The sequence below is a fragment of the Aureococcus anophagefferens genome, assembly GCF_000186865.1.
Source record: "Aureococcus anophagefferens unplaced genomic scaffold AURANscaffold_26, whole genome shotgun sequence".
In the NCBI taxonomy this organism is placed as follows: Eukaryota; class Pelagophyceae; order Pelagomonadales; family Pelagomonadaceae; genus Aureococcus; species Aureococcus anophagefferens.
Genome location: NW_008705586.1, coordinates 291,484 through 308,645, shown reverse-complemented (window position 1 = coordinate 308,645; position 17,162 = coordinate 291,484). Strand labels below are relative to the sequence as shown.

The 17,162-nt window shown below is 72.3% G+C and overlaps 3 protein-coding genes across 3 annotated transcripts; 1 reads left to right on the top strand and 2 right to left on the bottom strand.

The window, feature by feature from the left end:
- Positions 1 to 174: 174 nt before the first annotated feature.
- AURANDRAFT_72392 (hypothetical protein) lies at positions 175 to 3,859 on the top strand (the record flags this gene model as incomplete). Its single annotated transcript, XM_009042102.1, has 2 exons — positions 175 to 437; positions 1,354 to 3,859. The coding sequence occupies 2 exons, from the start codon at positions 175 to 177 to the stop codon at positions 3,599 to 3,601; spliced, it is 2,511 nt and encodes an 836-aa protein (XP_009040350.1).
- A 177-nt stretch (positions 3,860 to 4,036) lies between these two features.
- On the bottom strand, positions 4,037 to 4,963 carry SPS1 (hypothetical protein; the record flags this gene model as incomplete). The annotated part of the gene is made up of 1 exon (XM_009042057.1): positions 4,037 to 4,963. The coding sequence occupies one exon, from the start codon at positions 4,961 to 4,963 to the stop codon at positions 4,037 to 4,039; it is 927 nt and encodes a 308-aa protein (XP_009040305.1).
- A 1,547-nt stretch (positions 4,964 to 6,510) lies between these two features.
- AURANDRAFT_66792 (hypothetical protein) lies at positions 6,511 to 14,970 on the bottom strand (the record flags this gene model as incomplete). Its single annotated transcript, XM_009042056.1, has 5 exons — positions 6,511 to 7,051; positions 7,897 to 7,985; positions 8,025 to 8,186; positions 9,007 to 10,222; positions 10,436 to 14,970. The coding sequence occupies 5 exons, from the start codon at positions 14,968 to 14,970 to the stop codon at positions 6,511 to 6,513; spliced, it is 6,543 nt and encodes a 2,180-aa protein (XP_009040304.1).
- Positions 14,971 to 17,162: the final 2,192 nt, after the last annotated feature.

Here is a 17,162-nt window from a genome sequence, read left to right as displayed (position 1 = left end):
GCGCGCGTCTCGAGCGCTGCGAACGGCCGCAGACGCACGCATAAACACCGCCGCGCGCTGCGCGACGACACCATGGTGCGCGGCGCGGCCAAGGCCGCGTCCCAGGAGAAGAACGCCAAGAAACAGGCGGCAGCGCAAAAGGCCGGCTCCCAGCTCGGCATGGGCGACGCGGCCATGTCGACGCAGTGCGCGATCTGCATGGTGAAGATGCCGACGCTCCAGAACCTCAAGGACCACTACGTGGGCAAGCACCCGAAGGAGTGCCTCCCCGCGGGCCTCGAGGACGGCATCAAGGCCGCCGAGGCGAAGAAGAAGGCGAACGAGGAGAAGAAGAAGGGCAAGGCGCCGCCGGGCGACGGGCCCGGCAAGAAGAAGAAGGGCGGCGGCGACGATCTGAGCCTGCTCATGGAGGGCCTCAACACCGGCAAGAAGAAGAAGTGAGAGGCGGCGGCGCGGAGCCGCGGGCGCCGCGACGGGCCGCTCGCGCTCGGCGCTGCGCTCTTCTCTGCGCTGCGTCTACTCTGCCGGACAGCGCCCGCGCCGCCGCCTCTTTCCGGAGGTCCCGCGCGCGCGCGCCATTTTAACGTTGTGTTGTTGTGATGATGAGTGCACGAGCGTATCTTCGCTTACTGCCCCGGCCTGGTTGTGTCGTGTGGCTAGTGGGCTGAGATCTTGAGTTCACGGGTCTCGATCGAGGCGCCCGACTGGGTGGGCGCGCGGCCGCGGCGCGGCCGGCCGCCTCGGGCTTCAAGTTGGGAATCTGACGACGACGAGAGGGCTGGCGCCGCGGGCGAGCCCTGCGTTTGACGCTGTTTGGATTGTCCTCGGGCGCAGGGCGGAAACTTCGGTCTTTGCGGCGGGGACCATCCCGGGCTGGGCGGCTCGCGCACGCCACGCGTTGCCCTTGAATCTCTGTCTCTTTGGCCGGGGCTGTCTTCCCCAAACGCCACCACGGATGCACTCAAAGGCTGGCCCTCGGCCAGCCGCTTCGCCGGCGTCCTCGGGGAACGGCGCCCCCCGCTCCCCGAGCCGCTCAGCCCCGGCTTCGGAAGTCTTCGGAGGCGGTCCGGGACCGTCCTAGACCCCGAAGATGGGCGTGGCGTCGTCCTCGGAACAGATTTCCGAGCGCCTGCGGTCGCTGGGCGATGGTACAGTTTCCGCGTCGAATACCGCCCCCGAGAGCGCCCGGACGTCGATGCCCCGCCCCTGGAACGCTTCGGACCGGTCGCCCCGCCCCCCGGACGCGCCCGGAGAGAAAAAATACGCTGTCGGGAAGAAAAAACGCCGAGATACGCGCGCCGCAGGCGGCGGCTACGCGACGGTGGCGGACGCGGCGGTCAAGTACGACCTCAGCGGCGCGTTCCTCGTCGAGGCGCCGACGGAGGAGCTCGAGGACTTCCTGCTCGCGCGCTGCGGCGGGCTGGAGAGCACGCAGCGGCGCCGCGTGCTCTCGGAGGTCGACGCGTTGAAGCGGCGGGAGCGGCTCGAGCCGCGCGGCGTGTCGCCCAGCGACGAGGACAGCGACAAGGACGAGCTCGTGACGTGCTCGAGCACCGAGGGCGACAAGGCGCCGCCGCCCAAGGCCGCCGCGCCGCGGCCCGGCCTGCTGTCGCGCATCTTCGGCGGCCGGCGCGCCGCGGCCGCGGAGTCGGAGGCGCCGTCCGCGGCGTCGAGCGGCGACGAGGCCGACGACGCGCCGCCGCCGCACCCCGACGACGACGACGACGACGCCGAGGGCCTGGACCACGGCGAGCGGCACCGCGTCGTCTACAGCGAGGACGAGGAGTCAAGCGACGACGACGACGACGCGTCGCTGGAAGTCGAGGCGAACGGCGAGGCCTGGAGCCGGCGGGGCCACGCCTGGCTCGGGCGCTACGTGAGCCGGTTGCTGTGGAACGCGGAAGGCGGGTGCCGCGAGCGCGCGACGGGCGTTTTGGTCGCGTGGTGCGAGCGGTCGGCGTGGGAGGTCGACGGCGAGGCGCGGCCGCTCTGGCGCGCGGCGTTCGAGGGTTGCGGCGACCTCGTGGAGCTGGACAAGGACGACGTCGAGGCGGGCTTCGTCGAGTTCCGGCGCACGCTCGAGGCGCGGCGGCGGTTGCGGCACCCGAAGCAGCGCGACTCGGCGTCGGTCCGGAGGGGCCGCGCGGAGGCGCGGCGGCGCGACGGCGAGGTCAGCGACGACGAATCGAAGAAGGCGTCGTCGGCGAGCCTCGAGGCGCTGGAGGAGCTCGAGCGCAAGGCCGACGCGGAGCGCGAGCGCAAGCGCGGGCGGCAGCCGAAGGCGAGGAAGGAGCCGCGGCCCCGGAAGAGCCGGTCCGGGCAGCGCAAGTCGAACGCGGCCGCCGTCGCGGCGCTGCCGCCCATGGGCCGCCGGTCCCAGGGCGAGGCGCCCGCCGTCGCCGCGCCGCCGCCGCGGCCCGCGAAGCCGCCGCCGCCGCGGACGGCCTCCGCGGCCGACGACGACGCGGGCACGCGCGAGGAGCGGAAGCGGCGCCGCGAGTGGGCCGAGACGGACGCGGAGACGCGCAAGCGCACGACGAGCGAGCAGACGCGCGCCGTCGTCGACGGGGCCCTGGCGGGGCTCAACGTCATCTCCATCGGCGACGCCGCGACGCTCGCGGGGCTGAACGTCTTGACGAAGCGCGGCCGCGCGCACGCGAAGCAGCAGCGCGAGCGGAGCCAGCTCTCGGGCTGCACCGTGCCGAGCCCGCGGGCGGCGGCGGCGCCGAGCCCGCGGCCGGCGGCGAGCCGGTCGAGCAGCCCCCGCGCGAAGACGCCGAAAGCGGGCGGCGGCGCCGCGCGGCCCGCGGCGGCGCGGCCGCCGCCGCCGCGGCTCAAGATCCCCGCGGCGCTCGGCCTCGCCTGCGCCGCGGTCGTCACGCCGGAGACGTCGTCGAGCGCGTCGGGCCGGCCCGTGCGGTCCCTGAGCGGCAAGCGGTCCTGCGGCGGCTGCGCGCGGAACCCGTGCGAGCACACGTCCGCGGGCTGCTTCCTCGGCGTCGAGCAGGCCAACGGCCGCTACCTCGCGCGCGGCGACGCGCCGAATCTCGCCGGCGCCGCGCCCGGCGCGCCGGAGCGCTTCACGACGGCCCTCGAGGCCGCGCGGCGCTTCGACATGGTCCACAAGGCCCGGGCGAAGGCGCGCGCCGCCGAGGACGGCGACGACGTCGTCGACGACCGCGACCGGCGCAACTTCGACTGGCGCGACGCGGCCCAGCTCGCCTGGGAGAAACAGTTCCTCTCGAAGCAGGCCGCGAAGCGCAAGGACCTGAAGCGCAAGCGCGACGCGGGCGACGACGGCGCCGGCGCCGCGCCGCGGCCCCGGAGCCCGCGCGCGGCCGCGAGCCCGCGCGCCGCCGACGGCGGCGGCATCGCGCCGCCGGACGACGAGGCCAACTGCGGCGACCGCCTGACGCGGGACGGCCGCGAGTGGTACGTGGCCTACGACGAGGAGACGCTCGAGGACGTCGCGGCCGAGCACGGCCTCGAGCCGGCGAAACTCCTCGCGGCGAACCGCAAGTGCTCCCACTTCCGCAGCGGCCCGCCGCTCCAGCTCACGTCCAAGCTCAAGCACCACACGCGCGTCCTCCTGCCGAACTAGGCGCGCCGCCGACGGCCGACGACCGCGGGCGGGGGCTTCGGACCCGCCGCGCCGCGAGAACCACAAAAAAAATGACAAACACAAGGCGCCTCCGCTTCCCGACGAAGCCGAGCGCCGCACCACGCGAAGGCGACAAGACGAACGCCGACCGCCGGGCGCCCCGCGGACCGCCGCCGCGCGCGAGCGCGGCCGCGAGCCGCCGCGCGCCCGTCGAAGACCCCCCAAGAACTTCCCACGCCCCCTAACTCATCAAGAATGAAGCGAGAATGGCGCTCGTCTCCCCTCGCGGCGTCGCTGGCGACGTCGCGCGAGCGGACGCGTGCGTTCCAGCCGGGTCCAGCCGGGGAGCCGGCTCGCGCCGAGGCGCGCCGAAGGGCGCGCCCGGGCGCGGCTTCTCGCGCTGCGTACGTCGAACGGAAGTTACGCGGCGGCGCCTCAGTACATGAAGACGGGGTTCGCCTCGGTGATGACGCGCGTTTCCGCGGCGATGCCGTCGCGGACGGTCTTGATGAGGTTGAACATGCAGAGGTGGCTCTGGCCGTCGTAGTGCTGGAGGTCGCCGGAGACCTTGGCCGCGATGGCCGCGTCGAGGTCCTCGACCTTGCGCTCGCGGACGGCCTTCGCGTCCGTCGCGAGCGTCGTCGCGACGTTGAAGCCCCAGTCGGAGCCGAAGGACGGGATGGTCACGGAGTAGGGCACGACGCAGGGGAAGGCCATCTTCAGCGTCTGGTGGATGGCGCCGAAGCACTCCGTGTGGTTGATGAGGCCCGCGGGGCCCGACTGCGTCACAAGAACGCCGCCGGGGTTGAGCTTCTTCGCGACGAGCTCGTAGAACTCCTGCGTGTAGAGGTGCACCGCCGGGCCGGCCTCGATGGGGTCCGAGATGTCGAGGACGACGACGTCGAAGGTGCCCGACGATTCTTCCAGGAGGTAGCTCCGCGCGTCGCCGATGCGGAGGTCGAGCCGCGGGTCCTCGGTGCTCCCCGCGTTCCAGCTCGGCAGCTCCTTCTTGCAGACGTCGACGACCATGCCGTCGAGGTCCACCATGACGACCTCCGCGACGCTCGTGTGCTTGAGGCACTCGCGCGCCGTCGCGAGCTCGCCGCCGCCGCCGATGTAGACGCGCTTCGGGTTGCCGTGCAGCAGCATGGCCGGGTGCACGAGGCACTCGTGGTAGACGTACTCGTCGACCTTGGCCGACTGCGTCTTGCCGTCGAGCACCAGCGTCGTGCCGAACTCCGCCGTCTCGATGACCTGCACGCGCTGGAAGTCGCTCTGCTCGTCGAAGGTGAGCGTTTTGAGCCGCATGCGCATGGACAGGTCCGGCGTCACCTCCTCGTCGAACCAGAACGACGAGGTCATCGTCGGCTGCTGCTGGTCCTCCGGCATGGCTGCGTGTGGCTGCTGCTGGCTGGCTGCCAACGACGACACAGACCGGCGATGATGGCCGGAGAGCGTCGATGCCTCCAGGCGCAACGAGCCGGCGCAATCGACCCCACACCCAAGCCGTCCGAGTCAGTGCCACGGCTATGAAGCTGCTGATCGGCCTCCTCGCAGCCGCGCAGGCGCTCAGCCCGCAGCCGTCGAAGACGGACGCGACGCGCCGGGTGTTTAACAACGGCGCTTTGGCGACTTTCGCGGCGCCTTTCATCGCCGCGGCGCCGCCCGCGGGCGCGGTTGTCTACCTCGACCCCGCGCGCTACGGCGACCAGGAGCTGAAGAACGCGGCCATCGCCAAGTGCCGGACGCGCGTGCGCGACGCCATCGTCAAGGACCCGTCCATCGCGCCGAGCTTCTTCCTCCTCGCGCGCGCGCGGCGTCCCGGCTTTCGGCGCGCGCGTTCAAGTCGGGATCCGCGCGACCCGCGTAGGCGATCCTCGACGGCCTGAGCTACAACGAGAAGACGCGCCGGGGCGGGCCCGACGGCACGGTCGCGGCGTCGATCCAGCTCCCCGGCGCCGCCTACGGCGAGCTCCGCGACGCCGTCGACGTCCTCCAGGAGTCGCAAAAGGCGCTCAAGCGCACGAACTCGCTGACGCTCGCGGACCTGATCGCCCTGAGCGGCGCCGAGGCCATCGCCGCCGTCGGCGGGCCCGAGATCTCCGTGCAGCTCGGCCGCACGGACAACCCGAACCTCAACGAGATGATCAAGGCCGTGTCCAAGGGCGGTCTGAAGGAGGCGCAGGCCATGGGCATCGCGCCGGCCTTCGACGTCGGCGAGCCCGACGCGGCGGACATCAGCGGCGCCTTCAAGAAGGCGGGCTTCACGGACCGCGAGGCGACGGCGCTCCTCGGGACTTTGGCCACGCTCCAGAGCGACGACGTCGTCAACGCCGCGCCCGTCGAGAAGGAGGACCGGGGCGCGTCGAAGACGCGGGGCAAGATGGGCCGCGTCGCCGCCGGCGGCAAGGCCAAGTCGACGAACGTCGCCGTCGACGTCTTCGGCACGAACGAGGGCACGGAGGACGCGTCCGTCGACCGCATGGAGGGCGACGTCGACGACTTCTACATCGCCGACGCCTTCGGATCCCGCAAGGAGGCCTACGGCCGCCGCGTCGGGTCCTCGGCGTCGTCCGAGGCGAACTTCAACGCCGTCTTCCAGAAGCTCGAGAAGGCCGACAAGGTCGGCAAGAAGCCGTCCAGCGCCGTCGAGGCCGCGCTCCTCGCGAACTCGAACACGAAGATCTGGGTCCAGAAGTACTCCGCGGAGCGGCTCACCTACCTCAAGGACCTCGACAAGACGCTCTACCGCGTCACCTGCACCGGCGCGCAGTACACGGGCGGCAAGTACGCCGCGCTCCTCGACAACAAGGGGCCCACGAAGCTCGACTAGGCGCGGGCGGATAACACTCCGGACGCGACGAGGCGGGGGGTTGCCGGGGCGGCGGGACGACAGCCGCAGTTTGGGTTTACTCGTCGACGGCGTCCCGGGCCGCCTCGGACGGCAGGACGACGTCGTCGCCGTCGTCGCGTATTTGCGCGTCGGGCGCGACGGCGACCTTGGCCCCGAGGGCGATGAGGCCGACGCCGGCGAAGCCCGTGATGCCCGTGAGGAGCGTGCCCGCGCCGAGGACGACCGTGCGCATGATCATGGAGATGCGCATGATGGGGTAGAACTCCGACTCCAAGGGCTTCGCGTCGAACGCGTCGCTCGTGAAGCCGACGCCGAGCCAGAAGACGTAGGCCGCGCCGAGGGCGGCGACGCCGCTGAGCACGGCGCGCACGGGGCTCACGTCGGACACGTCCACGTCCTCGCGCTCCTCGACCTGCGGCGCCTCGACGCGGAACTGCGACTTCGACTTCTCGATGTCCGCGAGGAGCTTGGCGTTGACCGTGTTCATGCGCGCGGCGCCCGTCGGGGCCGCCGGCGACTCGTCGGCCGCGGCGGCGGCGCCGTCGCGCCGGAACCGCGGGAAGAACTCGTCGATGACGTCGGGCTTCGCGTCGTCGCTGCCGCCGGCGCGGACGTGCGTCGGACGTCGCGCGCGTGGGTGGAGGCGCGTATGTGGTGGTGCGAACGCGGCGGCGCGGAGGACCGCGAAGAAAGCGAGAGCAGTGGTCGCCGTGGAGGGCATCGTGTGCGCCGCTTGAAGGTGCTGTCTGAGGCAACAAGATGGCAACAGGGGCATGTTGACCAGCTGTTGCCGTATCCCTAACTCCCGCGGCCGAATCATCTCCCAGCCAGCGCGGGCTGCCTATGTGAATCGCGTGGTTGCGGGCTCATGTCGCCGAGCAGCGCCGCGTCCCTCGGGAGCGGCAGCGTGCGGGAGATGCCGTCGACGACGTCCCACGCGAACAGCATCTGGACGGACCTCCACAGCGTCGCGTCCCTGACGGCGGGCGCGTCGAGCCGCGTCGAGCTGCTGGACTCGCTGCGCGACGACGAGATGAGCTGCGTGTCCATGCAGCGCGCCTACAAGGACAAGATCTCGAAGCGGAAGCGCCACGTGAACCACGTGGACATGCGGAAGATGACGGGCCGGAGCAGCGCGCCCAAGGCGATCACGTGGCAGCTCGACTACGAGCCGCTCTGGAGCAAGACGCGGCCGCGGACGGCCTCCGTCGTCCACACGGAGTACAAGCGCACGGCGTCGCGGCGCATCGGGGCCGTGTCCCTCGACACGCCGGAGCGCCACAGCATCAACGTGAGCCCGTGGCTCGACACGCTCCGCGCGGACGGCCAGCCGCCGCCGGGGAGCAAGAGCCGCCTCTTCGCGAGCCGCCCGAACACGGCGCCCGACGGCCGCCCGCGGACGGCGCCCGTCGGCTATTCTTCCGACGCCACGCGCGCGGACCTGAGCGCGCTGAGCACGAAGCGGCGGAACCAGAATTTCGTGAAGATGAAGCGGCAGACGCAGCGGCCCGACATCAACCCCAAGTACGCCTACGGCCACATCGCCCACAACCCGACCTTCACCCTCACGGAGCGGTCCACGCTCCACACGTCCCACGTCCACGCCAAGGCCGCGCCGCGCTTTGCGGGCTCCGCGACGGGCACGACGAACGCGTACTGGCTGTCCAACGCGGGCGTCGCGACGATCAACCAGGCGCGCAACGGCGTCCAGCCGGCCATCATCCGCCCGAACTACACACCCATCCGGCGCCGGCGCTAGGGGGACGAGGGGGGAATTACCAACGCCGATATTCGGATTTCGCCCGCCAAGGCGCGCGCGCGCGGCGTCTTGGGTCGGCGCGCCGCGGGGTGTCCGGCGCGCGTCGCTTGGTGCGGCGCCCGTCCTTGAGTTCGTATCTGCGTGGCCGGGGGCAGCGTGGGGAGGCGAAGCGTACGCGCTGTGTTGACTTCACTTGAACTGCTCCATGCTAACGATGCATTGTGAACCTCGCAGGGCGCGTTGGAGCGCATGCCCGAAGGGCCGACAGCTCTCGAGATCGGACGCAATCGACGCCCATCAACTACAGCATAATGCGTCCCGTCTTGCTTGCAATTGCGCTGGCGCAAGCCGTCGTCGGCCTGCAGGTGCCGCCGAAGGCGCCGAAGACGGTCACGCGCTCGACGATCTTCAAGTCTTTCGTGCCGGCGACGGCGATTGGAAGCTTCGCTGCGCTGAACCCGTCGCCGGCCAACGCGGCGCTGCAGAAGCGCACCAAGAAGACGGAAGAAGCTGCGCCCGCGCCGGCGCCCGCGCCGGAGCCGACGCCCGAGCCGGCGCCTGCCGAAGCTCCGGCCGCGGAGGCCGCGCCCGAGCCGGCGCCCGAGCCGACGCCCGAGCCCGAGCCCGCGCCCGCGCCCGCGCCCGCGCCCGCTCCCAAGGCGAAGCCGGCCAACGACAAGCCCATCGGTTCCTACCGCCTGAAGCGCGTGACGCCGCCGGGCTACGTCTATGGCCGCGACCCGCTGCCCTAGGAGCGCCGCGCGCGCGCCGCAAGTACTCGCAAGCTTAGACTCGATGCCCCGGGTGCTTGTTCATGCGGAAGGTGATGCTCACGCGCCGGTCGGCGTGGAAGTCCGCGTTGGTGATGCCGTGGCGGTAGTCGAAGCGCACGGAGCCCGACTGGATCTGCAGCGCGCGCCGCGGGAGGCGCGCGCGGACCGTCTCGCCCGCGCTCCCGCGGCCGGCCTGGTCGCGCGTGTAGGTCATCGTCGCGTCGCCCGCGAGGCAGAGGTTCACGAGGATGGGCCCGGAGAGCTGGCGGTCGTCGCAGTGCGCGCCGAGGTAGTGGCCCTCGCTCCGCCGGTAGTCGAGCGCGTTCGCCTCGTTCGGGCGGAACGACCGGAGCTCCGGGATCGTCCGCATGCGGCGCACGAGCGGCGCGAAGATGTCCGGCATGGCGCGCGCCGGCTCGGCGAAGGTCCGCCGCTTCAGGTCCGTGCGCACGCCCCAGGCCTTGCCGCGCGCGGGCCCGTTGAAGTCGCGGCGGACGAACGGGTGGCCCGGCTCGCCGTCGAGGAACGCGAGCAGCGACGCCTCCTCCGCCTCCGAGAGGAAGTTCGCCACCGTGTACTGGCCGGCGAGCGCCTCGTGGCGCGCCGCGCGCAGCGCCGCGAGCGGCCGCGGGTGCGCCTCCGCGTCTCCGTCCGCGCGGAGGTGGACGACGCGGACGCCGCGCGCGACGAGCGCCGTCGCCAGCCCCTCGCGGTGGCAGTTCGTGTACCGCTTCTCGCAGCACATCAGGCAGAGCGCCTCGCGCCGCGCCGCGCGGCTCGCGACGTCGTCGAGCGCCGCGGCCTCGGCCGCCGCGTCGCGGCCGCCGCGGCCGCCCAGGGCGTCGCCGCGCCACTCGTAGGCGAGCGGCGCCGCCTTCTCCAGCGCGCTCCGCCGCCAGTGCGAGTTGTCGACTCCGTCCGTGACCGTGACGCTGTTGGGCGACGACCGCACGTCGACGAGCGTGCCGACGCCCGCGCTGCTCAGCGCGCCGAAGACCGCCGCCGCGTCGAACGTCGCGTGGCCGATGGTGTAGACCACCGGCGCGTCCGGCGACGACGACGCGCGCGCCTTCTTCTTCGCCGGGCCGCAGAACTCGACGCAGTTCGAGTCGATGTGGTGGCCCATGAGCCCGACGTCGACCGTCGCCGCGCAGATGGGACAGGGCGCGGTGCGGATCGCGGCGGCGGCGCGCGGCGTCGCGCTGCTGCTGGCGCTGCTGCTGGCGGCGCCGCTGCTGCCAGCGGCGCGCTTCTTTATGACGAACTTGTCCATGCTAAATGCTCCAGCGCAGCCTTCATACGCTGGCTCAAAACTGCATTTTTGCTGCAAGGCGGCTGCAAGCTACCTTCAGGTGCAACTCTGGTAGGCGCCACAGACATGTCGGACCGGCCGCACCTCGCCTCGGTGCTGCTGGGCGCCGACGCGCCGGCCGAAGATGTTTAATTACGTGTAGTAGTCGCGGGGCGCGAGGGGCTTGTCCCCGCCGCCCGGCCCCTCGTTCTTGTCGTAGCCCGTCACGTCCACGCGCCCGCCCTTGGAGAGGTTCAAGTCGAGGAATCCGGTCAAGATGGTGCGGCCTCTGACGGGCGGGCTTTCCAGGGGCCTCCCGGGACGGGCTTCGAGGAAGGGCGGCCCCTGGAATTCCAGGGGTCTCATCGCGAATCCGTTCGCGACCTGGCGGCCTTTGACGGGCGGCGAAAGAGGACGCCCGAGCGGGCTCCCTGGACGGGGGCTCATCCCCGCGGGCTCCCTGTGGCGATCGTCGCAGGCGCAGGTGAAGAAGGCCGCGCGCGCGAGGAGGCCCGGCTCCTGCGGCGCCTCGAGCTCGAGGCTCGTATCCGCGTAGAGCGGCGGCGACGGCGGCGGCGACGCCGCCTCGTAGAGCGGCGGCGGCGGCGGCCCCCTGGATAAGCGAGGCCCCGCGTTCGGCGCGGGGTCCTCGTCCTTCGCCTCGTCGGCGCTGGCGTCGCCGATCTTGGGGTCCGCGGCCGCGGCCGCCGCCGCGCGGTAGGCGCGGCGGACGACGTAGATGACGACGAAGATGGGCGCGAGCGCGGCGCCGATGAGCAGCGCCGTCGCGTACCACGCGCTGGGGCTCAGCACGCCGACGCGCAGCATGCACGACAGCAGCAGCGTCACGAGGATGGACCAGCAGGCCGTCAGCGCGATCGCGTCGTCCTCGTCGAAGACGAAGGGCTCGAATTGGTGGAGCATCGCCTCGTAGAGGATCGAGGCGCACAGCGCGACGAAGATCTGCAGCTTCGAGCCGTACTGGACGATGGAGAGGAACGCGCAGAAGAAGACCCGTTTCGTCACTTCGACGAGCTCCCACCAGAAGCAGCGCGGCTCGTAGTCGATCCAGAGGAACTTGAAGGCGAGGATGCCGTCGGGGTCGTCGTTCTCGAAGGCCTCCATGCGCAGGGTCGAGCACTGCCGCTGGAAGCTCGACGACAGGCGCAGCATCTGGCGCTTGTCCATGTCGAGGTCCGTGTCGAAGGTCGAGTCGAGCTCCTCCTCGGCCTTGGTCGTCGGGTTCAGCGCCTCGCGCGCCGGCAGCAGCAGGCTCGCGTACATGAGCGGCACGCCGAGGGGGTAGACGAAGATCATGAGGATGCCGTAGGGGCGGATGACGGCGCGCCAGAGGGAGCCCTCGCAGGAGATCGTCGGCGCGACGCGCAGGAAGTAGACGTCGCCGTCGTCGCCCGCGTCGAAGTCGTCGCAGACGAGGGTCTGGACCGCCGTGAAGGCGCAGCTGGGCAGGGCGAGGTGGATCATGATCAGGAAGGCCGAGAAGAAGAAGTGGCCCCGCTTCTTGCGCTGCTCCTCGCTCCAGCCCTTGACGTACGCGCAGGCGACGATGACGAGCGCCAGGAACACGGGGAAGAGCGTCGCCCCGAGCATGCCGTGGACGTAGTGGGCCGCCGGCGACGAGTCGTAGAAGCAGCGCGTGGGGAGGTAGGCGAAGAAGCCCAGCGTCGCGAAGCTGAAGGCGTTCTGCATGGACGCGTACGTCTTCGGGAACTGGAGCCCGCTGCCGAAGGCCTCCTGGAACGACGCGATGAGCTGGAAGAAGGACGACAGCGCCTTGGCCTTGACGACGAGCGCCGCGAACTTCTGCTTCTTCCGGTCGTGCTCGTTCGCCGGCGCGGGCGTGTTCTTGTCCAGGTGGAGCATGCCCGTGACGTCGTCGGCCGCGCCGCCGCGCGTGTCGAAGAAGAGGAGGAGCAGCTCCTCGCCGCGCGGCGAGAGGAGGAGCCAGAGGAGCGCGCCGAGGAAGGCGAGGAACGCGCCGCCGAACAACGCGACGGCGACCTCCCAGGACACGTCCAGGCGGCAGCCGGCGCACGCGAGGCGCGCGCGCGAGTCCACCGACGCGACGTGCCTGCGCTCGCAGGCGCCGCAGACGGCGCCGACGTAGCCGTCCGCGCAGAGCGCCTCGTCGCCCGTGCCGTTGCGGACGCCCGCGCAGCCGTCGTGCCCGCTCGCGCAGCGGTAGGCGACCTCGGCGCTCGCCTCGAAGCGGAACCAGCCGCTCTCGACGCGCAGATCGCCGAGCGCGAGGCCCTCCGCCTCGCAATAGAACCCCCTCGGGCATTCGTGGCAGGCGCCGCCCGCGTCCCAGGCGCCGAGGCTCGCGCCGCGCCAGTAGGTCCCGGCCGCGCACGGCTCGCAGTGCTGGCTCGCCTCGACGAGCGTCTCGCCCGGGAAGCAGGGGTCGAGGGCGACGACGACGTCCGCCGTCAGCGTCGTCGTCGTGGAGTCGTAGGCGTCGCCGGCGTCGTCGACGATGAGCTCGCCGCGGAGCGCGACGCTCGGCGACCCGTACTCCGCGATGACGGCCATCTGGTCGCCCTGCGACGGGGACCAGGACACCGAGGGCGCGTCGCCGAGGACGCGCTTGTTCGACTGCACGAACGTCGCGTTGCCGACCGTCGTGAAGCCCGCGTAGGCCTGGACGCCTAAAATGGGCTCGCCGAAGAGGTCGACGAAGGATAACGTCAAGGAGGCTCCGAAGGGCCAGCCCGGCTTCTCCGAGGTTCCCCCGTAGGTCGCCGCGACGGACGCGACGCCCGTGGCGAGGGCGCGCGTGGCGTTGCCGCCGGGCCAGGCGCGCAACACGTCGACGCTCCCGACGGTCGTGGCGTCGACCCACGCGAAGTCGCCGCCGCGGCCGGCCGAGTTGCGCGACCGGCCCTTGGACGGCGCCGGCGCCTCGGCGACGGCGTCGTGGCGGGCCTTGACCTCCGAGGCTTCGGCGAGGTAGAAGGCGCCGCCGCGGCCGCCGGCGTCGTTGCCCCAGAAGCCGTTGGCCCCGCGGCTCACGATCTTCGACGCGCCGAAGAGCGCGGCCGCGCCGCCGTGGACGGTGGCGGCGTTGTCCTCGAAGGTGCAGCCGCGCAGGGTCACGCGGGTCCGGTCCGCGAGGTAGAGGGCGGCGCCCGTGTCCCCCTGGGCGTCCGCGACGACGACGTTGTCGAGGTCGACGACGGCCGCGGCCGCGCGGAACGCGGGGCCGCCTCTGCTCTCGGACACGGACACGTCGCGGAGGCTCACGTCGCCCGCGTCGAAGACGTCGAAGACGGCGCCGTAGATAGCGCCTGCCGTCGTCGTGAGGCCCCGGTCGGAGCGCGTGCAGCGCGCGAAGGTCGCGTTCCGCACGGCGACGCGCTCCGCCTCGTCGACGACGACCGCGCCGGAGCCCGTCGTCGCGTCCGACACGCGCAGGTCGTCGGCGTCGAGGACGCTCGCGCGCTCGACGTAGACGACGCCCGCGACGTCGGCGACGTCGTTTCGAGAGACGACGCCGGCCAGGGCGACCGCGGACCGCGCGGAGACGTAGACGAGCGCGCCGTCGCGCGCGCCGTTGCCGTCGGACGTCACGTTCGCGAGGGAGACGCCGGAGTCGTCGTTGACGAAGACGGCGCCGCCCTTGGCGCCGGCGCTCGAGCCGGAGATGGCCACGTTGGCGATGGTCCCGTCGTGGACCGCGCCGCCGAGCACGCAGAACGCGCCGCCGTCGCCGTCGGAGCCGTTGTCGACGAAGGCCGCGCCGCCGCCGTCGAAGACGGTGCCCGCGAGGCGCTGGATGACCATGGCGGCGCCGCCGCAGAGGCTGGCCCGGTTATTTCGCACGCGCGTGTCGTTGTCGAGCCGCACGGTGACGACGGGCTCCGCGGCGGCCTCGTAGAGCGCGAACGCGGCCCCGAACGCGGCGGCGTTGCCGTCGAACGTCGACGCCGCCGCCGCGAAGGTGCCCGACACGGCCACGGCCACGGCGCCGCCGTAGTAGGCGAAGTTGTCCGCGAAGGCGCAGTTCGCGGCGACCGTGTCGATGGGCGTCCGGTCGAGGGACACCGCGCCGCCGAGCATCGCGGCGTTCGACTCGAAGACGGTCGCGTCGACCGCCACGGCCCCCGCGAGCGACGTCGCGAGCGCGCCGCCCGCGGACGCGGCGGAGTTGTTGGAGAAGCGGGAGCCCGAGATGGCCGCGGACGCGCCGCCGGCGAGCGCGACGGCGCCGCCGAGGTTCGCGGCGCACCGCGCGAAGGAGCAGTTCGCGACGACGACGGCGCCGCCGTCGGCGAAGACCGCGCCGCCCCAGCCGTCCGCGGCGACGTCGCGGAAGGCGCAGTCGGCGAACGTCGCCGTGGAGTTGCCTCCCAGGGCCGCGGCGCCGCCGCTCGCGGCGCGCGCGCGCTCGAGCGCGGCGCCGGACACGGCGAGGTGCCCGCCGTCGACCGCGAAGAGCTGGGCCGCGCCGCCCCCGTCGAGCGCGGCGCCGCCGGACCCGAAGACCCGCAGCGCTTGCGCCGAGACGGCGAGCGCCTCGGGGAAGACGATGCGGGAGCTCACGTACCAGTCGACGTCGCCGCCGGCGTCCAGGAGCGCCCGGACGTCGTCGAAGGAGCCGGACGTCTCCGTGGCCGCCCCGCAGCCCGCGGCGAGGGCCGCCGCCGCGATGGCAACGCGCGCCCACGTCATCTCGCGGTCGGGTCGGGGTGGCTCGCCAGCGCGCTCATGCTGCCCGAAATCCCGCTGATTTTTATCTCGTCATCATCTCGCCCGAGCATGAGACGCCTGCGGGCAAGTAAACCAAGGGGATCTTCAAGTATCTACTTGAAGATCCCCTTGAGTAAACTTTCCGTTTGTGTATTGTTTGTATTGTCAAAGTGAAGCCAAACTTTACGAGACGAGGCCGTCGAGCTTGCCCGCGCGGTCCCGCACGTGGGCCCGCGCGCCGTCGATGGCCTGCCGGCGCATGGCGGCGTAGTGGGCGGCGTCCTCGAGGAGGGGCGCGAGCTTGTCGAGGAAGGGCCGCGCCTCGTCTTCCGTCGCGACCGCGAAGAGGCGCGACACGTCGGCGACGCCCCGGTCGTAGGCGGCGCGGAAGGACCCGTCGAGGAACGCCGCGAGCTGCGTCTCGAAGGCCTTCTCGCCGGCCTGGAGCGTGCCGAGGGTCCGTTTTAGCTCCGCGACGCGGAGGAACTTCTCCGCCGCGGCCGCCGTCGGGCCCGAGAACGTCCCGAAGGCGAGGGCGGCCTGGAGCGCGTCGTGGACGTCGTAGTCGTGGCCCGCGCCGCGCCGTTTGGCGTTCGCCTTCCACGCCCAGCGGGCCGGGGGCCGCTGCGGGTCCACGTCGTTGACGTCGGGCCAGTCGGTCGCCGCGGCCGCCCAGTCGTCCTCCTCGTCGCCGAGCGACGTGCCGTGGCGGATCTCGGAGCGGAGCATGTCGTGGACGATTCTCGTCTTCGCGGCCAGGGAGGGCACGGGGTTCGCCTCGGGCAGGCCGCCGGAGTCCGACGACACGCACGGCAGGCCGTAGAGGCCGGCCTCCGTCGCGACGATGCCGTAGGCCTCGGGCCAGAGCGACGGCGCCAGGAGGACCCGGGCCAGGGCGTAGAGCCCCGCGCGGTTCGGCGTCGCGGCGACGACGGCGACGTTGGGCTCCGCGCGGAGGCAGAACCGCGTCGACGGGTCCATCCATTTCGTCGCCACGCAGGCAAAGGTGTATTTCGGCAGCGCCCGGAAGATGGGCAGCAGGACCGCAAGGCCCTTGGGCCCGCAGGCGGAGACGACGAGGACGTCGAAGCGCGGTTTGGGCGGGACGTCGTCGGGGGGTTTGGGAGGTGTGGGAGCGTAGTAATCGTAGTCCGCGTAATATACGCAAGAGGCCCGCAGCGCGCCGCGGCCGTGGCGCCGGCAGTAGTTCGCCAGCGCCGCGCTCGGGCAGAGGAGCTCGAGCTTTTCGAGGTATTCGCGGCGCTTGGTGGTTTGCTTCTCCGCGAAGAAGGGGCCGTAGGGCAGCTCGCTGTACGTGTTGACCATCGCGTAGGCCCGCGGGCAGCCCGCGAGGAGCGCCGGGCCCGTCGTGTCCGCGCAGATGTCACTCGCGAAGACGGCGTCGAAGCACCCGCGCCAGTGGTCCACGGCGGCCCGGACCGCGTCCTGCCCGCCGCGGAGCGCGCGGAGCTTCGCGGGCGTCGCGCTCGACGGCGCGTAGGCGTCGCTGTCCGCGTGGAGCACGGAGGGTTCCCGGTCGTCGACGTCGTGGCCCCGCCGGTCGCCGTCCGTCGCGACGATGGTCAACTCGAAGCGGTGGCTCAGGTAGAGGATGAGCGCCCAGGACACGAAGAGCGCGCCCGTGGGCACGTCGCCGAAATCCGCCGTCGTCGCCCGCTCCGCGCCGGACGCGCAGACGGCGTCCTTGAAGTAGACCTCGTGGCAGACGAGGAGCACGCGCGGCCGTTTCGACGGATCCGCCTCCGACGCCGTCGTGCTCGCCATCGGCAGATCGGACACGTGGCACTCGCGCGCGTGGCCGCAGCGCGCGCATTTCCGCGCCCACCAGTGCGTGCCCGGCGTCGGACCGCAGTCGAAGGCGTCGCAGCGGCAGCCGGAGTGCAGGCACCGCCAGCGCTTTGCCCTCGCGTCGCGCGCGGCGGCGGCGGCCTCGGCGAAGAAGCACGACTCGCCGGTTCTCGGCGCGGTCCGCTTCTGGGTTCGCGGCGCCGCGTCGACGACGACGGCCGGCTCGAAGGCCGCCGGCGTCCACTGCAGGAGCGCCTTGCCGCGCTCGCTCGCCTCCGCGAGCGTCCGCTGCCCCGGCGTCAGCTGGGCTGCCCCGGATCCCGCATCGCTCGGTGGACGCTTCGGCGCCGGTGGCGGCGGCGGCG